Here is a 27,710-nt window from a genome sequence, read left to right as displayed (position 1 = left end):
GATTCACTCACCTCAGCCTCCCAAATGCTGGGATTACAGGCATGAGCCACCCCACCCAAACTGATTTAGCATAATTTTTAAGCACCCTAGCATCTTTGGAATGGTAAATGAACTTGGCTTCAACTTAGTTACCAGTTTTATTAGCTCCTAACAAAAATCAACTTGTCCTTTGAAGCTAGGCATTGATTTTTCCTCTCTAGCTATGAAAGTCCTAGATGGCATCTTCTTCCACTAGAAGGGTGTTTCATCTGCATTTACAATCTGTTGTTTTGTGTGGTCATCTTCATTCGTTATGTTAGCTGGATCATCTGCAGAACTTGCTGAAGTTTCTCCATCAGCACGTGCTGCTTCACCTTGCACTTTTATGTTATAAAGATTGTTTATTTGTTTCTTTCTTTCTTTGAAATGTAGTCTTGCTCTGTCGCCCAGGCTGGAGTGCAGTAGCGTGATCTCTGTTCACTGCAAGCTGCACTTCCTGGTTCAAGCGTTCCAGCAATTCTCCTGCCTCAGCCTCCCAAGTAGCTGGAACTACAGATGCATGCCACCACACCGGTAATTTTTTGTATTTCTATTAGAGACAGGGTTTCACCGTGTTAGCCAGGATAGTCTCAATATCCTGACCTCGTGATCTGCCCACCTTGACCACCCAAAGTGCTGGGATTACAGGCATGAGCCACTACACCCAGCCCAAAGATGATTTTTCCTTAAACCTCATGAACCAACCTCTGGTAGCTTCAAACTCTTCTTCTGCAGCTTCCTCACCTTTCTCAGGCTTCACAGATTTGAAGAGAGTCAGTGCCTTGGTCTGGGTTAGGCTTTGGCTTAAGGGGATACTGTGGCTGGTTTGATCTTCTATCCAGACCACTCAAATTGTTTCCTTATCAGTAATAAGGCTATTTCGCTTTCTTATAATTTCTATGTTCACTAGAGTAGCACTTTTTATTTCCTTCGAAAACACTGCCTTTGCATTCACAACTTGGCTGTTCGTCACAAGAGGTCCAGCTTTCGCCCTGTCTTGGGTTTCCACGTGCCACGCACTCTAAGCTTAACCATTTCTAGCTTTTTATTTCAGGTGAGAGACGTGCGACTCTTTCACTTGAATGGTTAGAGGCCATTGTAGGGTTACTAATTGGCCTAATTTCAATATTGTTTTGTCTTAGGGAAAAGGGACGCTTGCGGAGAGAGAGAGAGTCAGGGAACCGCCTGTCCGGAGAGCAGTCAGAGGACATACTGTTCGTTGATTAAATTTACTGTATTATTTGGGCACAGTTCGTGGCACCCCAAAACAATTGCAATAATAACACCAGAGATTAGTAATCAAAGATCACATAAGCTGGTATAATCATAATGAAAATGTTTAAATTATGAGAATTTCCAAAACGCGACACAGAAATATGCTCACGGAGCACGAGCTGTTGGGAAAACGTGCCGACAGACTTGCTGGATGCAGGGTTACCACAAACCTTCCATTCATTGAAAACAAAATGTCTGTGAAAGAAATGAGGTATTCCTGAGCCTGTCATTCTAAGGGCTTCCCTACGAAGCTGGAAGACCCTTTAGAGATTAGCTGGTCCTCTGGTCACCCTGACCATTTCTTTTTGGTCCTCATAGATGGCTGGCTTTTAAGCCATTAATCTGGGAAGATGCCATTCACCTGTGTAGGGTGGTGGTTTGAGTTTAGGTGATGCGCTTATATGGTCTCAGGAGTTTACCCAATGGACAGCATGTTCTGTTCCTTAGCGGGAACCTGCAACTTAATCTGTCCCTTAAGCTTCAAATCCACTTAAGTGACTTTTTTTTTTTTTTTTTTTTTTTGACACAGAGTCTTGCTCTGTCGCCAGGCTGTAGTGCAGTGGCACAATCTTGGCTCACTGCAACATTTGCCTCCCGGGTTCAAGTGATTCTCATGCCTCAGTCTCCAGAGTAGCTGGGATTACAGCACACGCCACCACATCCAGCTAATTTTTGTATTTTTAGTAGAGACGGGGTTTCACCAAGACGTCAGGATGGTCTCGAACTCCTGACTTGAGAGGCTGACTGCCCACCTCAGCCTCTCGGGGTGCTGGGATTACAGGCATGAGCCACCACGCCCGGCCATGACTTTTTAATTGCAATAAATAACATCTATAAAGCCTAATATGAGACAACCAACATGAAATATTTTAAGGTGGAAAATATTGGTTACCCCATTTTAAAGACCTTTGAATTAAAACAAACCACCATCAACTAGGCATGGTTTAAACAACCAACTGTTTGGACACAGAGGATTAAGGTAACTTAATCCATGGAGAACCCACTTTTTTAATCAAAGCAATGTGCTATAGAGCCCTAACCTAACCCCTGTCCAGTGTTCACTAAATGATTAAGTCAGGTATCACTAGCGAGATTTACTTTAAAAATACATAGTGATAATTCCCTGTTCCAAAACAGGAAGCAAGGGTTAATAATTCTCTTATTACAAATGATCTATGGATCCAGAGAATATGATGGTAAGATACTATTAAGTAGTAATGTGTGTAATCATCAGAGAAATGCATATTAAAACTGCAATGAGATACCACTGTACCCCAGCCAGAATGGCCATTATTAAAATATTCAAAAAAACAATTGATATTGGCATGGATGCAGTGAAAAGGAACACTTACACACTGCTGATGGGAATGTAAATTAGTACAACCTCTGTGGAAAACAGTATGGAGATTCCTCAATGAACTAAAAGTAGATCTGCCGTTCAATCCAGCAATCCTGCTGCTGGGTATCCCACCCAAAGGAAGAGAAGTCTTTATATCAAAAAGACGCGCAGACATACATTTATCACAGCACAATTCACAACTGCAAAATTATGGAACCAATCGAAGTCCCCATCAACCAATGAGTGGATAAAAAAATATATATATATATATATATATATGTATATGTATATGTATATATGTGTGTGTGTGTATATGTGTGTGTGTATGTGTGTGTGTGTGTGTACATATACATACCACAGGCTACTACTCAGCCATAAAAAAGAAGAAAATAATGTCTTTTGCAGCAATTTGAATGGAAGTGGAGGTCATGGAAGTTACTTCCAAAAGAAGTAACTCAGGAATGGAAAACCAAATGCAGCATGTTCTCACTTGTAAGTAGGAGCTAAGCTATGGGTACACAAAGGCATACACAGTGGTATAATGGACACCAGAGACCCAGAGGCAGGGAAGGTGGGGAGAGGTGAGGGGTAAAAAACTACATATTGGGTATAACGTGCACTATGCGGTGATGAGTGCACTAAAATTTCAGACTTCACCACTATACAGTTTATCCAAGTAACCAAGAACCACTTGTATATCTAAAGCTATTAAAAATAAATAAATAAATTTAACAGAGTATTTTAGAGTGATAAAATACCAAAGACTCAGAAACCAAAAGAAGGTATCATTTGCAAATATCAAATTTTAATTCATGTAATCAAAAAATACATGACTTTTCCATGGACAAGGCATGGAGCCGAATGCCTTATATCCTTTATATATTTATTAATAAGATTTAAAATGGAAACTTGTATGTATCAATTACCAAAAGCCCACCCATCTGTTAATTACTCCTCAGCATCCCTTACCATTTATCTGAAATATATATGTGTGTGTATATATATATACGTGTGTGTGTGTGTGGCCTCTGTCTTTAAGTTACAGGAAGGCTTTGAATAGTTACTGTCCTCCTGACCACTAATGTTGTAAAAGGTTTAAAGCTTTATTAAGTTTCCCAATGCTTATTAATGCAATTTGGGAGTTTGTTCTATAAATGGGAACTAAATATCTACCAATCAGCATGACTGCAAAATAAAACTCAGAATTATTTTTTTAAAAAATTAGTAGCCTGTGTATAATAAAGATAGTTTGTTTCTGACCACTGACCAGGGTCACTGGAAAAGGCAAACACTTAGAAAGTCATCTTTATATCCACGTGTTACTAATTTTACTTAATATGATATCCTCAGAGTACATGCACTCTTCTTGCCAAATTTCATCCTCTGAATTTAGAAAGATCTGATTCTGTAACTCAGCTGATGGTTTGGGCTAAGGCTTCTCTAATTAAAAAAAGGACAGAAAATGCGTACAAGGGATACAAGCACATTATTCTCTCTGAAGAACATTTGCTTCCATTCTCTATATAGAGAAAATAACAAATTACAGTGTCTGAAACCTGTTCTTTTTGTACTCTGCATTTAGCCATCATTTTCTTCTGCTATGAGAAGGATCAATTCCACTCTTCTCTTTGTTTCTTTTTGCGGGGAGTTGGGGATGGAAAACCGAGCATTTTAATTTCACATCAAAACACCAAGTTATTTGGCTGCATCTCCATTGGCCAGAAGTCACAATAATGTGCAGCCTTTCTGATATTTATATTTTCTAAAATGGTAGATGTTTTATATTTTCTACAACTTTTCAAGGGATTGCTTTTTTTTCTATTCATTCTACAAGGGCTTAAAAGTTATTCTTTCTATAGGGTATAGAAATTATTCTTTCTATAGAACCAAATATTTTTTACTTGGTCTACGAGCTTCTACAGACTTCAAACTGTGTTTGGCTCTGAAAAGCACGAGTGCTTTATTTCTGCAATATTTTTCTTCTTACTACTTCTCTAAATCACAACATACTAGAAATAAGAATAATTTATACTGTAATCCCAGCTACTCGGGAGGCTGAGGCAGGAGAATTGCTTGAACCCAGGAGGCGGATGTTGCAGTGAGCCGAGATCACGCCACTGCACTCCAGCCTGGAGCCTGGTGACAGAATGAGACTCTGTCTCAAAAAAAAAAAAAAAAAAGAAAGAAAAGCTTCACACATAGATTATTTTTTCTACTGATTAATTTTTTTAAAAAAATCTGGACTCGGCCGGGCGCGGTGTCTCAAGCCTGTAATCCCAGCACTTTGGGAGGCCAAGGCAGGTGGATCATGAGGTCGAGAGATCGAGACCATCCTGGTCAACATGGTGAAACCCCGTCTCTACTAAAAATACAAAAAAAATAAGCTGGGCATGGTGGCACGTGCCTGTAATCCCAGCTACTCAAGAGGCTGAGGCAGGAGAATTGCCTGAACCCAGGAGGCAGAGGTTGCGGTGAGCCGAGATCACGCCATTGCACTTCAGCCTGGGTAACAAGAGCGAAACTCCATCTCAAAAAAAAAAAAAAAAAAAAAAAATCTGGACTCTGACTCCAAGTTACCATTTTGACATGGGATTCTACCCCCAGGAAATTCAGTAAATGGGATAATTTAAAATCCTGGCTGAGTACAATGGCTCACACTTGTAATTCCAACACTTTGGGAGGCTGAAGCGGGCACATTGCTTGAGCTCAAGACTCCTAGACCAACCTGGGCAAGATAGCAAAACCTCGTCGCTATAAAAAGTATAAAAATTAGCTGGGCATGGGGGGGCACATGCCTGTACTCTCAGCTACTCAAAAAGCTGAGATGGGAGATCAAGGCTGCAGTGAGCCGTGATCACACCACTGCACTCCAGCCTGGGTGACACAGTGAGACCTTGTCTCAAACAAATCAATAAGAAGTAAATAAGGCCGGGCACAGTGGCTCAAGCCTGTAATCCCAGCACTTTGGGAGGCCGAGGCAGGTGGATCACAAGGTCAAGAGATCGAGACTATCCTGGTCAACATGGTGAAACCCCGTCTCTACTAAAAATACAAAAAATTAGCTGGGCATGGTGGCGCGTGCCTGTAATCCCAGCTACTCAGGAGGCTGAGGCAGGAGAATTGCCTGAACCTGGGAGGCAGAGGTTGTGGTGAGCCGAGATCGCGCCATTGCACTCCAGCCTGGGTAACAAGAGCGAAACTCCGTCTCAAAAAAAAAAAGAAGTAAATAAGTAAATAACATTCTAATGTGTTATACCGAGTAACACATTCGTTTTCTGTCATTCTCATGAAGAAGCTATCATTTTGTTTTTCAGCGAAGGCAACCACAGTGTCTGAAGAGCACTGATCCTCGCGCCCACGGATGTTAGGTAGCCAGTGAGTTCATGTGGTTGTCACACCCCTCATGTAGGTTTTTACACAGAGCTTGCTCTGGTGCTGCACACCCGAGTCCCTCCTTCTCCAGCCCAAATCTGCCCTGGGCCACCGTGGGCTCCTCCGGGTGACCGCCATGCTGTCTGAGAAGTACCAACACACACCTGCACCTCTCAGTGCAGACGCCGCCAAGGGCGGCGCCTGGGGACCAGTGCAACTTAGGGTGTCTGGGAATTGCTTTAAAACACCGACACAGGGAAAAGGTTGATACAAACACATGCGGGAGAATTTCAGTCACTGTGGAATCCGCATAATGGGCGTGCGAATGCTCCTGGTGATATTTTTCTATATCTCTGTACATGTCTGAAAATTTTCCTGATAAAATTTTTAAAAAGAGGTCAAGAAGCACCAAGGTCAGGCAGAAGATTTCTGTCAGTTCTGGGTGAAGAAGGTGAACATCCAAGCATCTTTGCACATTCACCGAATGTCTTCCCATTGCCCCTGAGGCCCTGCCCACCCAGCTCTCCAGCCCAGGTTGGTCTCTTTGGGCAACTGAACTGTGGTCACTTTGGCTGCAGGTGGAGTTGGCCCACATGGAGTCCCCGCAGGAGCTGGAGGGAAGGAAGGCAGGACAATCAGGGGATTCATGTCCTCTGCAGCAGCACCAGGGCCTGGTTGTGTCCTTCAGCCTCAAGGTCACCGTTCTTCTAAGGAGCTTGCTCTACATCGGGACTCTGCCCTTCAAGGTTCAAGTAATTGCTCTCTTCTAGTCCCTCATGTCTGGAAGGTCATGATGCCACGGCTACTACTCTCCCCAAGTTCCAGGATGGCTTCTCACGGTTCCATTTCACACTTTGCAGATAAACCCACGATCGATCCTAATTGGACTCTGGGGAGCCTGACTGGTAGAATACTCCAGGCAGTATGATTGCCTGTTCCCTCCACGAGGGATAACGGGAATCAAACTCACTGTGACAGGTACAGCATGCCAGATTGGCAGAAAGGTCCTGTGAAGCACCCATCAGTGGGGGTTCCCTCCTTTCCTCCCTGAGTCCCTTCACACGGACGTGGAACATGGACCCCCTTACCCTTCACAAGCTGGCAGAGCCGACAATGAGTCACCTTTTGCTGACCAGATGCAGACTGCAAATACTCTAAGGAAGAGCCCGGAATCACACATGCAGACTGGCTTTCCTGTCTCTCAGGATGCAATAAAATGCAGCTCGGAGCTGGGAGCTACAGGGAAACCAAGTCTGCCGGGTCCTTCTTTTATTTCCTTGAGGAGGCCCTCAGATGGTCAGGAGTCATCCTGTGGCCTTTTGATGACTCTTTTCCTAAGGACACTGCGTGGTGCTCACAGGACTCTAACCGGGCCCTCTCTTTCCATTTTGCATTTCCTACGTAATGGCCAAAGACACTAGATAAGCCTCTCCCCAAAGCAGACATGAAGGGATGACAGCTGCAGAAAGAAAATCCCTGAAACCAACAAAGTGGGATTAGACAGCGGTTGCAACTAACTTCTTACTAGGCTGGGACGGTGGTGGGCAGCACTGTTTCTAGAACACCTGCGAAATGAAAGACACTCTGGGGTGTGAAAAAACAGAAAACTATGGCTAGAATTTGTGTTGTTTCTGGAGAAGGGAGTCATCATAACAATGGTTATCTTTCCTTGAGCACTCATCCTGTGTCACATACTGTGTTCTAAATGTTTTACCTGCATAATCCCTAACGTTATTTCCTCATGATGTGATAAAAGTAACTGATTCAAGGCCACACGACTAGCAAATGGCAAAGCTGAGAGTCAAACCTAAGGATGTCTGGCTCCAAACCCTATGCTCTTTCCATTACACAATCTGTTTTCTCCCAAAGGAGGTGGAAGGATGTTTGTTGACGGTTTGTTTTGCCTCATTTGGATGCAGAGGTATCTACGAAATAGCAGACACGCCCTTCTCTCCCCTCTCCTGGCCACATGTGAAGGGCTGGTTTTGAGCCTCTGAGAATGTAAAATGAAGCCATGGTGTCCATGAAATACTGGGCTGGACTGAGTTCACCCAGTGCCACCTTCCTCCCAGTAAACACAATTAGCACAGGCATCGGAGAAGCCATTCACCAACCCTCACCACCGCATCCACAGTTGGCTGTCACCCTGGGCTCACAGTGTCATTGGGTGCAGGGGAGGAACCTCTTTCAGAGGGCACCAGCTGCAAAGGTCACAGCAGGGTCCCTGGACCAAGAGGCTCGAGTGGAAAGAACATGAACAAACTTGTTCCCGAGCCCATGTGAGATGTCACCTCTCCAAGGACACCCAGAAATAGATGGGAAAGAATTTAAGCAGATGAAGAGAAGCATGGAGGTTAAGGTCTTGTCAAGCAAGTGAAGATTTGGAGCCATGGAGATATGTGTGTAAATATTCATTAACTTACTTATCCTCATGAACTCCTGAAACCTGGGACGGGCGGAATGACAGCTAATCCACATGCTCCTTCTTTGGGCCCTGGCTCTATTTCTGGGTTACTGGCACTAGGTCATGGCCCCAAGCCCACATCCACCCCTGTCCCTCATCGCCCGTGGTCCCTGATCATTTCCTCAGCTCTCTGCTGCCCACCTGTTCGTCCCTGGCTGCACTGGTTTTCAGACACGTGGACCCCACGGACTTGCCGGCTCTCCTGAACACTGGACTCTGCTCTACTACCTGGATTTTTAGTACTCCCATTGCGGTTTCATCAAAAACATATATTTGGTCTTTGTCCCTGACTCCCAGCACAGAGCACCTAAAACTCTTGGCATTTCCTGAGTGGTAAGAGTGTCTTTTGTTATCCATAAAGAGTCCCTTTTGGCGTCCCCTCAGTATATGCTAGGAGGTGACTCTCGGTGGTCTTTAGATAGCTTCTAGATGGGGGCTGGTGGCCAGGGGAACTAACCACATAATTAGCTGCGACTTTCAGCCTTGCCTCCTAACTCCAGGGAGGGGAGAGGGGCTGGAGGTTGAGTTCCATCACCAATGGCCCTCTTTTCCACTACACCTCGTCCTGGGGCCCTTGTCTTTGGCCTACCTATTCAGCTGCAGCAAGAATGCTGCTAAGTCAGTTTAGCGAGACTCCCCTACCTGGCCTGTCATCAGCAAGAATCCCCTACTCTTGATGTCTCCCCTTAGGAATTTCCATGCACTGACCCCTCTGCTCCTCGACTAGAAATCCCCAGCACTCTTCGCCATATTGGGAGTTAAGCGCAATCTCACCCCTATCATGTAGTCATGACATCGATTGCAATAGCCCTAAGTCTTCTTCACCATTTAAACAAATGTCAGAATAATCTGTTCTTTAACACTTACAGTGTTGTGACTTGCATAGGATCAGATTCATCATTGGGACTGGGTGTGTAATTCCAGCACTTTGGGAGGCTGAGGCGGGTGGATCACCTGAGGTCAGGAGTTCGAGACCAGCCTGACCAACAGGGAAAAGCCCCATCTCTACTAAAAATACAGAAAATTAGCCAGGTGTTGTGGTGCATGCCTGTAGTCTCAGATACTCAGGCGGCTGAGGCAGGAGAATCACCTGAACCCGGGAGACGGAGGTTGCAGTGAGCGGAGATCAGGACACTGCACTCCAGCGTGGGTGACAGAGCAAGACTCCCTCTTGAAAACAGACAAACAAAATGATTCATCAGTGGACTCCTGGATCTCTCATCTCGTCATTGGATCCCTCGACCCCTCATGCCCAGATGCACACCTTTGAAGCCTGTCAGACTGATCAGGGATCCATTCATGAGTTCAACTCCTAAGCCAGTGCTCCAGGTAAAGACAGACTTTGATTCTTAAGATTCTGAGTATACTCTAGAGCTGGGTTAGAGGATTCCCGGGCTTCTCTGTTCATTCGACAGAGAGGCTGGGTCAGAGTCTTGGGCTTCTCTGTTTATTAGATATAGAGGATGGATCAGAGTCCTAGGCTTCATTGCTTGTGAGGCACCATTAGTTAAGAGTATGGGAGCGGCCGGGCGCGGTGGCTCAAGCCTGTAATCCCAGCACTTTGGAAGGCTGAGGTAGGTGGATCACGAGGTCAAAAGATCGAGACCAGCCTGGTCAATATGGTGAAACCCCGTCTCTACTAAAAATACAAAAAATTAGCTGGGCATGGTGGCATGTGCCTGTAATCCCAGCTACTCAGGAGGCTGAGGCAGGAGAATTGCCTGAACCCAGGAGGCGGAGGTTGCGGTGAGCCGAGATCGCGCCATTGCACTCCAGACTGGGTAACAAGAGCGAAACTCCGTCTCAAAAAAAAAAAAAAAAAAAAAAAAAAAAAGAGTATGGGAGCTTCTCAGTCGCTGAAACCCCCCTTCTCAAGCCCTCGATGGCTGTGGGCTCCACCACTAGGGCCACTAGGGCATAAGCTCACTCCTTCCTTATGGAATAATTTTACTAACGATAATTTGGAACTCTGATGGCCTCCCCAGGCAGGCTCCTTTAAGATCTCTCCCTAAGCCATCACCTCTGCCCCTCTTTCCTCCATTTTTGACTTTTGACCTTCCCTCAGTTCCTTCGAATCCTTTAATATGTTGCCCTTCAAACCCTCACTTCTCCACCATCCATCTGTCCACTGCTGCCAGAACTTTCCCTTCCTGCTCAAGCCCCCCACCTCCCTACAGTCAGTGGAATCTTAGGCTCCCTACCCACATCAGGTGTTCTCAAAGGACGCCCAAAAGCAATCAGATATATGAGCAAATGAGAATCTTACAAGTCTCCTCTGCAAATATTGGTGGAAAGCATTCGTCCTCATACTGAGCAGGTAACCTTACCGTATTCCATCTATCAGAAACACAATGCAGATAAAGATAGGAAGTAGGGCAAAGATAAGAGCTAAGTATTTTATATAAATCTGTGGGATTTTTTTTAACTGACTTGTGGCTAAAATATTAGAATGAAAGCTACAAGGTCTCTATTTGCATCTGTATGTAAGTTTATATATATGAATGTATGTAGGTATGTTATGTATGTGTGGTATTCTACCTTTACATGGTATATTCCCAAGTTAATTTATAAAAATGTCTTAAAGGATTTCTAATCACAATGGCTTAGAGATAAATCAGTACTTATATAAGTACTTATATAAGCACCCAGGCTGGGTGCAGTGGTTCATGCCTGTAATCACATTACTTTGGGAGGCCGAGGCAGGCAGCTCACTTGAGGTCAGGAGTTCCAGACCAGCCTGGCCAACATGGTGAAACCCTATCTCTACTAAAAATACAAAATTATCCAGGCGTGGTGGCATGTGCCTGTAACTCCAGCTACTTGGGAGGCTGAGGCCGGAGAATCGCTTGAACCCAGGAGGAGGCAGAGGTTGCTGTGATGCAAGAGCGTGCCATTCCACTCCAGCCTGGGTGACAGAGCCAGACTCCATCTCAGAAAAACAAACACACAAACAAAAAACTTACATAAATTCAATATGCTAAAACTCCCAGAAATCCAGAAACCAACCCAAATGTTTTTCAAGTTCATATGATTTGAGTGAATTTTTAATAACTATGACGAGTTTGGTTTAATAAAAATAAATTATCAGCATTAAATATAAGCATTCTTGGATTTACGGTCAATTAAGGTAAAATTATAGCCAATAGAGGTTTAAGATTATTTTTTAAATTATAAATTGAACCTAAGAACAAATGTTGAAGTAAAGATGCAGTAAAAATGAATTATTTGATATCCATTACTTCATATACATCAAACAAGCAGTAAAACAAATAGAAACCCACATATTTAACTCTTTTCACCATTTAAAAAAAATTTTGTGATATACACCTAACATACATAAGTTAACTGAAAATAGTTAACAGGGAAACAACGTAAGATGATGGCTAGCTTTATATAATATTATAATATGTCTGCTGAAAACAGTGTCTATCTTTTGACAACTTGCAGCTTCAGAATTATGTTAAGTAATAGACATTCATTAGCAATTTCTAAGCAATCTAAATTACTGAAACATTAATTACTAAGCCTAAGTTTAAGATTATATGATTTTGGTTTCTTATTCTTGTATGGTTTAAGGGGGGCTATGTATTTGGGCTTGTTAATAAACATGAAAAATTATGCTATAAGACAGCAGAATCCTGTAATTTTGAGATGGTAGATTCATAAAACTTGATAGCTTTCTACAGAACACTGATATACAACAGACAATTCACAATTGTCTACTTCCTAGTTCTCTTTGTTAAAAAAAAAAAGGTTGCTAATGGTTAAAAATTATAATCCAGATTTTTAAATGAAACTACTAAAATTCATAAGGGTGAGGCAAAATAACTTTGTTTGCATAGTATGTTTTCACTGAAGCATTGACCTTTGCCTTCCCACCTAATTCCTCCAGAATTCAGAAACTCATCGTCATGGTAATATAGCTATTTGCATAAGTTCAATAAGAATCTGTTCTCCTGGTAACAAGATATAATTGGAAACTTTGGTCATAGGGCCAAGGCTTTGACAGTAATGTCATATATAAGAACGAAATGCACAGAATCAGTTATGAACAAACAGTTTTAAGGAATAAAGGTTGACCTTACGGAGTGAATGCTTACAAAGCCCTCTTAAGAAACCTGCCTATTACCTTGCTTACAGAGTTCCCAGCCTTCCAGAAGGGTAAAGAAGGTCATTTCCTGGTAAGCCCACGAACCTCAGGATCTCAAAAAGAGAGGAATTCACCCAAATATATAGGTATTGCAGATAAAGTCTGACAGCAAGTTCTTAGCATGGCTTCCTAACGTCCAGAGGCTTTCAAAAGTTTAATCCGGGCCAGGCAAGGTGGCTAATGCCTGTAATTCCAGCACTCTGGGAGGCCAAGGCGGGCGGATCATGAGGTCAGGAGTTTAAGGCCAGCCTGGCCAACATGGTGAAACCCTATCTCTACTAAAAACACAAAAAATTAGCAGGGCATCGTGGCATGTGCCTGTAACCCCAGCTATTCAGGAGGCTGAGGCAGGAGAATCACTTGAACCTAGGAGGCAGAGATTTGCAGTGAGCCAAGAGCATGCCACTGCCCTCCAACCTGGGCGACAGAGCCAGAATCGATCTCAAAAAAAAAAAAAAAAAAAGTTTAATCTGAAATTCCTTGTCAAAAGTTCCAGCAAAGCCAACTCTAAAAAAACTCATGTCATCAATTTTCATTTTTTGGCACTTATATCAATAATCAGGCCAAATCTAATGAAACCAGACATTTTACACGTGAGAACAATCTTACTTTGGTTATCCTGAATCAAAAAGCGGGAGTGACTGTAGAGAGACATCTTATGCTTCAGTAGAAAACTACAGCATACCCCATGGGTTATTGGTTTCTAGATGTGTTCATTGTCTTCGAGCTATTTTTCACCTCTTTGCAAACTGAGGTCTGCCATTTGGCATACTGCATATTCCACACTCTGCTCCAGGAAATAACCATGACCATGACACTGATGTCTAAACCATCACTAAGAACATTCAAACTGAAAGCCAGGAAAGCCACTGGAGAGCCACTGCCACCTTCATTCTGCCACCCAAAGATACTGCAAGCCCAACATCTAGACTCAGAAACTGAGGTTATAGTCTGCTCTAGCCATGCCTTTTTGTCTTCCTTTTTATTTTTTAACATGTCTAACTTGAACTATCCAGCAATATCCTCTACTGCGAAGTCTCAGCAGATGATTCAGCTGGTCCTTAATGAACAAAAGACAACCAACGAGAAATGGACTTAGATAGTTCAGACAGAAGAATGTCTCTTCTTTCATGAACAAGAAGAGGGACTAAGGGCCGGGCGCAGTGGTGCACGCCTGTAATCCCAGCACTTTGGGAGGCAGAGGGAGGTGGATCACAAGGTCAAGAGATCGAGACCATCCTGGTCAACATGGTGAAACCCTGTCTCTACTAAAAATAAAAAAAAATTAGCTGGGCATGGTGGCGCGTGCCTGTAATCCCAGCAACTCAGGAGGCTGAGGCAGGAGAATTGCCTGAACCCAGGAGGCGGAGGTTGCGGTGAGCCGAGATTGCGCCATTGCACTCCAGCCTGGGTAACCAGAGCGAAACTGTGTCTCAAAAAAAAAAAAAAAAAAAAAAAAGAGGGACTAAAATAGACTTTCTCTTTAAACAAACTTTAGACAGGCTCCCCCACGACCTCTTTTTAACAAAGCATTGTCTTCAAGTCATAGGGTCCCGCCTATCCTTGCCCAGCCCAGTTGATGCAACCAACCCACCAAGTCAGTTCAGACAGAATCCCCTGACTCTGGCTATCTGATCACCTCCACATCCCATCGGATTCATCAGCCCCCACCTTGATAGCCGATCATTGTCTCAAGTCAGTTTAGCAAGAGTCCCTGACTTTTGATGTTCCCTCTTAGGAATTTTCCATGCAGTGATCTCTCACACTGCTTGTTGGCTGTGAATCCCCAGCTGTCTTTGTTGTATTAGGAGTTGAGCCCCATCCCTCTCCCCTGGTTGCAATCTTCTTGACACCTATCAGAGTAATCCTGAGTAAAGTCTTTACTTTTTTAATAGGTGTCACAATATGACTTTGAGCAAGTCATGTGACTCCAGTTGTCACATCCATCAAATGAAGCCCCCCCGACCCAAGTATGCCCTGCTCCGAAGCACACTGTAACTAACGCTGTTTCCTCAGACCCCTTGGGGCAGTTTCTTTCCCCAAATCTGACCCCCGCCTGGAATCTGCCTTTTGCACTGACATGCTCTGATGCTCCAACATCTTCCTGAAGGCAATGGAGGAGGAGCCAGTACCAAAGCAGCCTTCAACAAACGAGATTCATTATGCTGCAATTTTTACTCTAAAACTTCAGATGAATGGCCAGGCACAGTGGCTCACACCTGTAATCCCAGCACTTTGGGAGGCCAAGGCGGGCAGATCATCCAAGGTTGGGAGTTTGAGACCAACCTGACCAACATGGAGAAACCCCATCACTACTAAAAATACAAAATTAGCTGGGCATGGTGGTGCATGCCTGTAATCCCAGCTACTAGGGAGGCCGAGGCAGGGGAATCACTCGAACCCGGGAGGCAGAGGTTGCGGTGAGCTAATACTGCACCATTGCCCTCTGGCCTGGGCAACTAGAGTGAAACTCCGTCTCAAAAATAAAATAAAATAAAAATTTCAGATGAATATATTTAGTAATATATCTGCTTTCATTCCACTGTGTACATCACATTTTGCATACCTTATTAAATAGATAATCGAACTTATTTTCCCACAATATTTCCATAGGGCCAGGGCCTGGGAAGGCCCTGTGCATGCTCCCACCACCCTGACACACACCTGTGGACCCCAGAGATCCAGAAGCCCAGAGTGGATCCTCTTTAAGAATTCTCTTTTCCCAGGAATAAGGAAACTAGGCATATTATGGTCTTAATAAAATAGGTTTTACATGGCTTTTTTTTTTTTTTTTGAGATGGAGTTTTACTCTTGTTGCCCAAGCTGGAGTGCAATGGCATGATCTTAGCTCACTGCAACCTCTACCTCCCGGGTTTAAGCGATTCTCCTGCCTCAGCATCCCGAGTAGCTGGGATTACAGGCATGTGCCACCATGCCCAGCTAATTTTTTACTTTTAGTAAAGATGAGGTTCCCCCATGTTAGTCAGGCTGGCCTCAAACTCGCAACTTCAGCCTCCCAGAGTGTTGAGATTACGGGTGAGAGCCACCGCAGCAGGCTGGTTTTGCAGTCTTGATAAAAGAGTTGTTTTTTTTTTTTTTAAAAAAAAAAAAAAAAGACTGATGCTTTGACTCTCAAAACATTTACTCCTATGTGTTCATAAATGTAGCTATATCTAGTCGCTGACATTTTAGCTTTAAGTAATTTGGTACGTAAAACCTATATAATGTAAATCTCTGCAAAAATGCACACAAAGTTAATTCATATTTTTTTCTAGCTGTAAATCGAATTTATCACATAATGATTACAAAGACAGCATAACCTGCTGGTTTTTCAACATCTGTTAGAGGCATCAAATCAATCCTAATTATTAAAAATGTACAGTTAGTGTCAGGGTCAATGACTCTACATAGTCCTTCTTCTTTAAAATGGATGTATAAATGAAATTAACAATACAAAGAAGCCGACTGGTAAGTTCAAGGAAAACGATTTCACCTTTGATTTGGAAAAAAGCCTGGTTCCAAAACTAGGAGGGAAGGCACTAATGTGGAGGCGCTTTAGAAGGTTTAAAAAAATCCACAGAAATACTGGAAGATAACAGGTATCATGATAGATAAGTAGATGTCTCTCGTGATTAAATAATTTGCATCTGTAATGGAGTGGAAATTAATCTCACATGACTTTTCATAATGCTAGAAATACAGAAAATAATACAATTTTTGAATCCCTTAATAAATATTAAACCCATAATGTTGTCTCAATACTCTTGTCCATTCACACACTTAAATAACACTCAGTCACAAAATCAATCCTGATCGAAGAGGCAAGTGCCACTGAAAAAGTCCCACTTTGTTCCATTGTCAAATGGGTAACAATTTTCAAAAGGTAAAGAGCAAACCAAATAGTGAGGGTTTTTTTCAATGTTTTGGTTTGGAAAGTCAAATATGAAGACGTTTTATTTGCTGTAGGTTACAAGATGTAAAGCCTTCCCTGATCTCTGTGGCACTAAAATTTCAATTATTGAATGTAAGATCAAAATACAGCATTCAAAATTAATGAAAGAGTATTTTGTTATGCTTAAGAAGAGCATACAGAAATTTAAGAAATAATTATATAAATATACATATGTGTATTTTTGCATAAATCCTCAAGCTTGTAAAATAAACATATATTCTTCTAAGACAGCAACTGAATTTGAGAAAAGGACGAAGTATTATATTTTATTGTCATAATTGATAAAGGGAAAAGTATTTCTCTCTCACTCTCTCTCTCCTCTCTGCCTCTCTCCTTGGGTTATTTGATACAATTCTACGTATTTTAGTTGTTTATTTTGTGTTTTCCAAACAATCACATGGCAGTGAGAGAGGGACACTCATAGATATATTTTATGAAGGAGAGAATGGGCTACTTCTGGTCAACTCTCCGTGACAGTAGCCTCACCAGCATAAAGAAAATGCAAAACTATCTGGGCAAAGGAAAGGAATTATTTTCAACCCTTGGCTTGAAAAATCACATATACAGTTACAGTTAGAACTGAGGTATGGATAGTTGGTTCACTTTTACCTCTCAAGTGTTTCATTTGTTTTTGCCTATCTATGTTTCATTTGGGAAAACCCAACAAGCCTTAAAATCCCAATGCACATCATTGTCACTTAAAACATTAACTCACTTACCTGTTCTCCTTGGTCTTGGTCTCCATGATCGCTTCTCCTGGATTTGTTTGTGAAAACCATGAAAGTATGTTTAAGTCTTCCCTGTGTGCTTCCTTTAAATGTGTACTCCAAGTTCAGCTCTTCCTTGCCAGTGGGAAAAAAAAAAGCCTGTTTTCCCCTCAGTGTCCATTCATCATCTGATGTCAGGAAACATGGTTGTGTTTTGCATTTGTGTTCCTTAAAGTATGACTCTCCAGTGTGATAATGGTTGCCTTCTGATCCAGCGACCCACAAAAGTTCTGAAGGTAAAACAGTGTGGATTCGCTAAACGTTTTTGGCTTTCCCCCAAAGCAAACTCAATTGATTTTCATCTGATAATTTTCTGTGCTTCTTGAAGGTTCCTAGGAAAGATGGTCCAGAAGTTCTTGGATTTTGAAGTTTCTCACCCTCATCTCAGCAGAGGTAAAATATTCCCTGGTAAGAGCCTTTCTTCTGGCTCTGATGACATGGACATCTTGGCCTCACTTCTGTGATCCTGGAAGAAAAATCAAGGAAGGGTAAAAAAGACTTCAAGAAAAGCACTTGAAGTCAATGTACTACACTGAAAATGCAATTCCTCATGGAAGACGGCCATGGTGCTCAGCTCCAGTGAGTTTCTAATTATACTCTGCTGGTGACACGACAGCTCTGCCAAAGAGCATGGCATTTGCCTCTCACCTCACAAGACAGGCAACCAACAAACGTACATGTGCAGCTATAGAAATTGAAAGTACAGCCCAGGCGCGGTGGCTCACGCCTATAATCCCAGCACTTTGGGAGGCTGAGGTGGGCAGATCACCTGAGGTCGGGAGTTTGAGACCAGCCTGACCAACATGGTAAAGCCCCATCTCTACTAAAAATACAAAATTAGCCAGCATGGTGGTGCACACCTGTAATCCCAGCTACTAGGGAGACTGAGGCAGGAGAATCGTTTGAACATGGGAGGCAGAGGTTGCAGTGAGTGAAGATTGCCATGCCATTGCACTCCAGCCTGGGCAACAAGAGTGAAACTCCATCGCAAAAAAAAAAAAAAAAAAAAAAAAAAAAAAACAGAAAAGGAATTAAAAGTACATCTACTTGACCACTTAGCTTCATGTTCCCTCTATTTCCCTGACTTCTTCCAAGTGAAAATATATGCTTCACTCACACACAATGTGCCTTTAACAACACCCTTTAAATCCAAACCTACAACTTTTTTCTTTTTCTTTCTTTCTTTTTTTTTTTTTTTTTTTAGTCTCCTTCTGTTGTCCAGGCTGGAGTGCAGTGGTGTGATCTTGGCTCACTGAAACATCTACCTCCTGGGTTCAAATGATTCTCCTGCCTCAGCCCGCTGAGTCGCTGGGATTACAGGCACCTGCCACTACACTCAGCTAATTTTCGTATTTTTAGCAGAGATGGGGTTTTGGCATGTTGGCCAGGCTGGTCTCGAACTCTTGACCTCCAGTGGTTCTGCCTCTCAGCCTCCCAAAGTGCTGGGATTACAAGTGTGAGCCACCACACTCAACCCAAACCTACAACCCTATATGTACAATAATAACTCATGTTTGAAAGCAAAATACTTGCCTTAGAAAAGAAAGAGTAAATGTGTCATCAGAAAGGCTTTATTTTACTAGTAATATTCTTTATAACTATTGGCACCTGTAATAGTCAACCATTTTAAGAAATAAATAGAAGAAAAAAATGACAAACTTTTTATTTTATTTATTTTTTAGGGTGCTGGGCACAATCTGGGCTGACCCAAGGAAGTCTCAGTGAAAATGACAAACTTTTTAGCCGGGCGCAATAGCTCACGTCTATAATCCCAGCACTTTGGGAGGCCGAGGCGGGTGGATCACGAGGTTAAGAGATCGAGACCATCCTGGTCAAGAAGGTGAAACCCCATCTCTACTAAAAATACAAAAATTAGCTGAGCATGGTGGCGTGCGCCTGTAATCCCAGCTACTTGGGAGGCTGAGGCAGGAGAATTGCTTGAACCCAGGAGGCGGAGGTTGTCATGAGCTGAGATCGCAACATTGCACTCCAGCCTGGGTAACAAGAGTGGAACTCCGTCTCAGAAAACAAAAAACAAAAAACAATAAAAACCAAAACTGACTTCTTATTCTGTATTTGCTATGCAACAATGTTTCACTGTGAGGGAAACAAGGAATGTAGGAATAATAGCCTAAGCTATGCTGATTACATTATTAGTTCTCGGATATTCATGAAAACCCAGGAAAATAAATCCATAGGCACTGTAAATGCTTTTCTGAAAACACTTCCCCAGTAACTTGCTACAATTAAAAATATTACTAGGCATCACGAGTGAGATTAATTTAAACATACCAATGCAAAATTTTATTATTCTTTCATGAATAATTAATTCATGAAATTTTGATTGCCATGTCAAGAATTAGAAAACCTATATATGTAAATTAAGGATTTAAGAATTAAAATTATAATAAGGAACTATATTAGCAAGAGGATGGAAACCTTTTGTATGATAATAACTTAAAATTGGACTCCAGTTTGAAATATTTAAATTAAAAGAGGTCATGTATAATAAAGTAGAGGATTAGGATCCATTTCTTTATCTGTAAAATATAGGAATTGGAATTAAGTGTTCTAAGTTATTAGCACCTTTAAATGCTACAATTCTAGACAAGTATATATATTTTTAAACTCATCAATGATTCTGAGAATAGAAATTAATACAAATATGTCTTTTAGATAAAAAATATTTTGCTAATTAAAATATCATTATAGATATAACCTTAAAATATGAACTTATTAGAGAACACATGCAGGTTTTGTATGATTGATAAGAGCTGAAGGGAAATCTGGAATAAGTTGCACTGGAAACAAGATCTCCAGGGCTGTCTGCACTGGGACTCGGCCTCTGTGGGAACACCCAAGGGGAATCTGAGCAGTATTGATCTCAGTAGGACACTGCACATTCATGCTTGTCAGCCTCACTGAATCTCTAATTCCAGTTTGTCGATAACTTTAAGAAAACATGTTCTATAATCTAGAATATTAATTAACTTCTTATCACCAGGCATGTTTAATAAAACTGCTAAACAGCATAGAGCCCCGTGGCAAATTATTAACTTTTACTCCCAATGGACAATGATACATTCATTACAAAAACCAGTCTTTGAATAGTAGTTCTCAGTAACTCTCTTAGCTCTTAGTAATTTCTCTTAACTCTCTTATAAATATACTGTCATCAGCCAGGCGCAGTGGCTCACGCCTGTAATCCTAGCACTTTGGGAGACTGAGGTGGATGGATTGCCTGAGCTCAGGAGTTTGAAACCAGCCTGGGCAACATGGTGAAACCCCCGTCTCTACTAAAAAATACAAAAAAAATTAGGCATGGCAGCATGCCAGTGTATGCCTGTAGTCCCAGCTATTCCTGTGGCAGGAGAATGGCTTGAACCCGGGAGGCAGAAGTTGCAGTGAGCAGAGATCACGCCACTGGATTCCAGCCTGGGCGACGGAACAAGACTCCATCTCCAATAAATAAGTAAACAAACGGTCATCAATCACATTTGCTCCAGTCATTTCTAACAGAATAGGATGATTCTACCCAGTGTATTACTGACCCAAACTACAGTCTTCCTTCTGACTTGCATTGACCGGTCAATCTGAAAGTCTCATCTATAAAGGGCAAGTGGGTTAACACGTGACTTGTCCTTGATGAACGCGTGCTAGGTCTCAGAGATCACTGTGTCCTTGTCTCACGCCTCTTGAATGCGATCTCTTTCAAATATTCCAGCCTTTAATTTTATTTTTATTTTCCTATTTTTAATGTTATTTATTTTTTTTAATTTTTGAGACAGCGTTTTACTCTGCTGCCTGGAGTGCAGTAACACGATCTGGGCTCACTGCAACCTCCACCTCCCAGATTCAAGCAATTCTCCTGCCTCAGCCTCCCGAGTAGCTGGGACCGTAGGCATGCACCACCACACCTGCCTAATTTTTGTATTTGTAATAGAGACAGGATTTCACTGTTTTGGTTACCTGCTCCCGAACTCCTGACCTCGTGATCCACCCACCTCAGCCTCCCAAAGTGTTGGGATTACAGGTGTAAGCCACAGTACCCAGCCCAGTCTTTAATTTTAATACTACTTCTGCCATTAACATCTAACTCAAAATTTAGAATTCCAAACACTATTGTCCCTTTCCCGGACACTTAGAACTTACGCAGATGTTCATCTCACTGCAACCTGCCACAGTCTCCGTAGCGGTCAAAAATTACCCACCGTGATTGAACCATTGTGTATGCTATGGGACAATACATGCGAAGGTGAAATTACCCAGATCATTCTTTTCCCAAAATCTAGTCCCTGATGAAACACCCTCACAATTTGTTTTTTACTTTTCAGTTCTAACATACTGCTTTGATGATGTTTGGCCTGTGTACCATGTATTTATTTTTTATTTAACATTTTTTTCCCAAAATAATATTTTAATTAATTAAATGTATTACGAAAAGAAACTTTCCATCTACTATAAATGGAAACCCAGTACCACGAATAGAGAATAACTTTAGCGACAAATAAAATAAATACAAAATGACTTATTAAACGCTGATCAAAGTGCCTCCTGAAAACACTGTCTTTAACCTGCTCTTTGTTATGAAAAACGGAGATCAGTAAATTTATGAGAAAATGTATAGCCTTTAATGATTTCATCCAGAAAGAAGAAATGCTAAAAAAATTAGTGACTTAAGTGTAAAGTTTATTGCCGAGTTTAAAATGAGGAAACTGAGGCTATTATAAGAAAATGAAAATCCAATTTATTCAGCTCCCAGGCGAGGTTCCATGGTCCTGGGGAGAGGAGCCAGGGGAGTCGAATCAACTTCCTGGGGCATGGGGTTTTTATGGCTAGGAGGAAGGAGCAACAGCTGGATGCTCTGATTGACTCCAGGGGAGCAGGATTGAGATGGGGCGGGCCGCTATTGGTTGGCGGGTTGTTGGGCGGATTTTCCAGTGGGAAAGCCTGCCAGGAGCCTTGCATCAGCTGGAGACTTCCAGGTGTGCCATGTGGCAGAGCTAGGTGCAGAGCCTGGTGCCGGGTGCAGAGCCTGGTGCCGGGTGCACAGGTGGGTGTGTCCAATCTTCCGGCGAGGCAACCGGCCTTACATTAAGTATCCATATTAAGAACTTAGGAAAAAATACTTTGGGGATAAACCCAAAGAAAATAGGAAACAAAAATGAGAGCAAAATTAATGAAAGGGAAAAAAAGATACAGTGGGAACTAACAGAAAAAATAAAATTTAATTATTTAAAGACGTTACTAAGATTGGCAAACTTCTGGAAGACTGATCAAGATAAAAGAAAAAGAGCCGCTGGGCACAGTGGCTCATGCCAGTAATCCTAGCACTTTGGGAGGCCAAGGAGGCCAGATCACTTGAGTCCAGGAGTTTGAGACCAGCCTGACCAACACGGTGAAACCCCATCTCTACTAAAAAGACAAAATTAGCTAGGCGTGGTGGCACATGCCTGTAGTCCCAGCTACTTGGGAGGCTGAGGCAGGAGAATTGCTTGAACCCGGGAGGCGGAAGTTACAGTGAGCCAAGAACGTGCCATTGCACTCCAGCCTGGGCAACAAGAAATTCCATCTAAAAAAAAAAGAAGGGAACTTTTTTAAAGTGCAAATTAAAAGGCAAATCTTGCGCTTACCAGTGATAATGATATTTCTCAATCTCTTTTTCTACTCAGCATGTATTGGAGGGAGCAGCCCGAACAAGACAGGAAAAAACAAAGAGGAACAGGGAGGAGGGGAAGGGGGGGGAAAAGTCACTATTCATAGATAAATGAATATTTATCTACAAAATTCAGACAAACTGCCAATATTAATAATAGATGTTTTCAAGATTACTGTTATAAATTAAATTGCATTTTACATACCAGCAAGAGTTTAAGTAAAAAGTGTTTGTTAATGATAGACATTTACCATAGCAAGAAAAAAATGTTATCTTGGAATAATTATTATTTTGTTTTTGAGATGGAGTCTCATTCTCTCGCCAGGCTGGAGTGCAATGGCTTTATCTCGGCTCACAGCAACCTCTGCCTCTTGGGATTAAGCAATTCTCCTGCCTCAGCTTCCTGAGTAGCTGGGGCTACAGGTGCACACCACCACGCCCAGCTAATTTTTGTATTTTTAGTAGAGATGGAGTTTCACCATGTTGGCCAGGATAGTCTTGATCTCTTAACCTCATGATCTGCCTGCGTCAGGCTCCCAAAGTGCAGGGCTTACAGGCAGGAGCCACCAGGCCTGGGAGTAATAATTATAATGAAAGAACTTGTATAGGAATTTTAGAAAGAAAATCTGTAAACTTAAATGAAAGACATTAAAGAGACCATTTCAAAAAGGGAGATATGTACATGATTAACCAGAAAGTTCAGTATCATTGAAATGTCAACTCTCCTCAAATTGATCTTTTAATTCAAAGCAATTTGAATCAAACCCCTAACAACCTTGTAAAATAAAAAGACAATAACCAAAGACACTACTTAAGAAGAAGAAGGAAGGCTTGCTCTAGAAGATACTAAGCTTTAACATGAAACCAAAATGATGATGCTGCATTCACATAGGAACAATCAAAGAGAGTAAAAGGCTCAGAGACAGACCCTTTCGTTAATGGGAACCTGATACATGAAAGAGGTATCAGTGTGGTTTAGTGGAGGAAAGCTGGGCCATTCCAAAAATGTTACTGGGGCAAGAGCTTAACTAAATGGAAACAAGCATGAAAATTTATCTGTACCCCACACTGTGTACAAGTATCAGTTCCAGATGGTTAAGCACGTGAGAAAATCAAACCATAAAAATTTTAGAAGGAAGTGGAACACAACATCTTAATGGCGTCAGAGTCGAGAAGAATTCCTTAACACATAGAAAGCAGTAACCCTAAAGGAAAGGATTGTTAAATTCAAACTACAAACCCGGGCGTGGTGGCTCACACTCGTAATCCCAGCACTTTGGAACACTGATCCCCTGAGCTCAGGAGTTTGAGACCAACCTGGGCAACACAGCAAAACCCCATCTCTACAAAAAAATACAAAAATTAGCCAGGCATGGTGGCACATGGCTGTAGTCACAACTACTAGGGAGGCTGAGGTGGGAGGATCACTTGAGCTCAGGAGGCAGAGGCTATAGTGAGCTTAGAACATCACCGCACTCCAGCCTGGGAGCAAGATTCTATCTCAAAAAAAAGTTCAAGCTACATTAAAATTAAGAACTTCTGCTCACCTAAGTCGAGCTACATAAAATAGAAGATATTTGCCACACAGCAATCAGCAAAGGCTTTGTGTTCAGAATATAGAAAGAACTCTTAAAAATAAAAAAAAGAAATGACCAAAGAGAAAAGTGGAGAGCCGGCAACAGGCTATAATTTATATTTATTCTTTCATATGCATAAAACCTGCATTTAAATATAGTACAAAGACTATCCCTGCTTGTAATGAAATAGAGATATATTTAGTTCAACTTAATTTTTACTGTTTTAAATTACAGAAATGCTTTTTGTTCCTTAATAATTATACGCTTAACGTTTTACAAGATTTTTAGACATATGTGTTTCTCTTGCATATAAATTCTTATCTGGTATGTGTCCACATTTGAGTACTTTAATATAGCACCCATCTCCTTTTTTTTTTTTTTTTTTTTTTTTCTTTTTTCTGAGATGGAGTCTCGCTTTGTCTCCCAGGCTGGAGCGCAGTGATGCCATCTCAGCTCACTGTAACCTCCGCCTCTCGGGTTCAAGTGATTCACCTGCCTCAGCCTCCCAAGTAGCTGGGATTACAGGCACCCACCACCACGCCCAGCTAATTTTTGTATTTTTAGTAGGGATGGGGATTCACTATATTGGCCAGGATGGTCTCGAACTCCTGACCTCAAGTGAGCCCCCTGCCTCACCCTCCCAAAGTGTTGGGGTTACAGGCGTGAGCCACAGCACCCGACCAGAATATCATTTTCTAATCTAGCATTTGTGACTACCAAGGTGCCCATGGCTGTGTCTCCACGGGCACCGCCTTCTTCTCAGGGAGAGTAGGTGATGAGTTTCCGTGCTCCCTCCTCCCACCCCCATCATCCGGGAACTTGCGCTCCTGCACACGTGGTGGAGAAGGCGCCATTTTGGCCGAGGAGGCTGCTGGGTAAGATGTTCCTGAGGCTCTGCTCAGGGCCAGGAGATGTGGGACAAGGGCTGGACTTGGGGCCCCAGAGACGAACCACACCTGACTGCCCGACTGGAGTGGGCTGGTGCCCGAGAGCGAGAGCACGGCCCGTTCGGGGGGTTGGGGGGACCTGTGTGAACCCGCAGGGCGGCTCCCCCATGGCACCGGAGGCCGGTCCTGCGCGGTTCAGACACCAGAGCCGAGAAGGGGTGCGCCCAAACCACGGGCCCTCGGAGAAAGCCAGGGACGCAGCCGGCGGCGCCAGGGACTGCCAAAAGCTTCAGCAAGGTAAGCGCTGGATGTAACAAGGCTAGCCAAAAAGTTAGAACCTGAGAAATGCCATTTTGTAAAAGACACAGCTGTTCTTAAAATAAGCTGTAACGGCTTCCCCATTCTCTTTGCAGCAACTGCTGACCTTGGCGTCTATGAAAAGTGCTTGCTTTTGCTTATCAATAAGTGCTGAAAAGTTGCTTGCCCTGCATCCCCTCACCCTAAAACCAGGATGTGGTTGTTCAGCTTAAAAGCCCCGCTCCCCCTGAACTCGGGGCCATGGGTTGGAGAGACGCGAGTCCTCCGTGGTCACCGGCAATAAATGACCCTGCAATTTGACATACTTTTGTCTTGGTGTTGACTTTCTATGCTCGGTCCAGTACAACAGGACCAGCACGGCTTTTAGTGTCTTTTCCCGGTGGTGGTGAGTTTCTGCAAGGTGGGTAGGCCCGGTTCAGGGCTGCCTTCGCCATTTGCAGGCCTCGAAGCCGTCTGGGAGAGACCCGCAATGGGAACTCTAGACAGGGCTTGATTTGGCTCGCCATTTCATTTCGCAGTGTGGTTTCTCGTGTTTCTGGGTCTGGGTTAGTTATTTCTCCATGCCACCCTTTCTTTCTTGAATTTCTTGGAGTGCACAGCTGCTCTTTTTCCTTTTATATTGCAGTCTCGAGTCCCACATTTTCTTCTGTTCGAATCTGTGCGTCCTCCATGCAAAGCCTGTGGTGGGTCTTGCTCTGGGGCTAGTTGGGCAGCCTTGCACTCCTGTTGGATGGAGGCGTTTCATCGCCGTTTCTGTGTGTGTTCGCATTCTATTACGAGTTACTTAATCTTGACAATGATTGAGAAGTGTTTTCATAGTTTAAAAGAATACATATTCTTTGGGGAGATGATCTTATTGCATTTGGCCAGAGAATATGTGACCGGTTATTGAGGACTGGTGTATACACCTGGGGACTGGGTGTCCACATGGAGCCTGATGTCCCTCCAGGCCTAGCTGCCCACGTGGGTCCTGGTGTCCTCTTGGAGTCTGATGATCCCTAAGGGCCCGGGCATCCACTTGGGTCCTGATGTTCGTCTAGGACCCGGTGTTCACCTAGGGCCTAAGAGTCACCTGGGGTCTGGGTATGTCCCTGGGGCCTCATGTCCACCGGTGGTGTAGGTAGCTGCTATGTGGGGCCTGTGTGTCAACCTGGTGCCTGATGTGCCTGATGTCCACCTGTGGATTAGATGTACCCACCTGGGCCTGCTGTTCACCTTGGACTTGGTGTTTACCTAGAACTAAGATGGGGTCTGAAAGTCACCTAGGGCCTGGCCTGGTACTTTTCTGAGGTGTGACTGTGAACCGGGGACTAAAGTCTACATGGAATCCAGTGTCTACCTTGGGTCTGATGTCCACCTGGGGCCCAATGTTGTGCTGGCACCTGGTACTTAGCAAGAGCCTGAGTGTCCACTCCGGGCTTGATTTCAGCTGGGCCCTGAAGTTCTCCTAGTTCCCAGTGTCCACCTGAGGCCTTGGCGTCAGCCTAGGACCAGACATCCACCCAGGCCTGAGTGTCACCCAGTGCCTGAGAACTTCCTGGGCCTGGATGTCCACATGGGACCTGGATGTGCACCTGGGCCTGATGTTCACCGGATGGGGGCCTGGGTATCCACCTGGGGCCTGGTGTCCACCCAGGACATTTGGAGTCAAGTGTTCACCTGGAGCCAGAGTGTCCATCAGGGGCCTGTTTTGGACCTGAGACCTGGGCATTTACCTGGGGCCTCAGTGCCCACTTGGGGGCTGATATTTACTTGGCTATTGGCGTCCCCCAGGGCCTAATGTCCACCAGAGTCCTGGGTATCCTCCTGGGGCCTGGTGTCCACCTAAAGTGTCCACCTGGGGCCTGTTATTTACCTGGGTCTTAGGTATCCACCTGGGACCTGGTGTGTACCTGGGGCCTATGTCCACTTTGGGCCTGTTGTTCTTCTGGGGCC

The 27,710-nt window shown here is 43.2% G+C and overlaps 1 protein-coding gene across 3 annotated transcripts in view; it reads right to left on the bottom strand.

Moving 5' to 3' along the window:
* Positions 1-27,710, bottom strand: part of SACS (sacsin molecular chaperone) — a 101,515-nt gene that overhangs the window by 60,651 nt on the left and 13,154 nt on the right. For all 3 annotated transcript variants that reach the window (XM_074387928.1, XM_074387931.1, XM_074387929.1), the window contains exon 2: positions 17,290-17,803. In XM_074387928.1, coding sequence (XP_074244029.1) covers positions 17,290-17,315 — 26 coding nt within the window. In that variant the 5' untranslated portion in view covers positions 17,316-17,803. The remainder of the gene's footprint in view (positions 1-17,289; positions 17,804-27,710) is intronic.

This window comes from Saimiri boliviensis, chromosome 16, assembly GCF_048565385.1.
Source record: "Saimiri boliviensis isolate mSaiBol1 chromosome 16, mSaiBol1.pri, whole genome shotgun sequence".
NCBI lineage: Eukaryota > Metazoa > Chordata > Mammalia > Primates > Cebidae > Saimiri > Saimiri boliviensis.
This window is presented reverse-complemented; position numbering and strand designations above follow the sequence as displayed.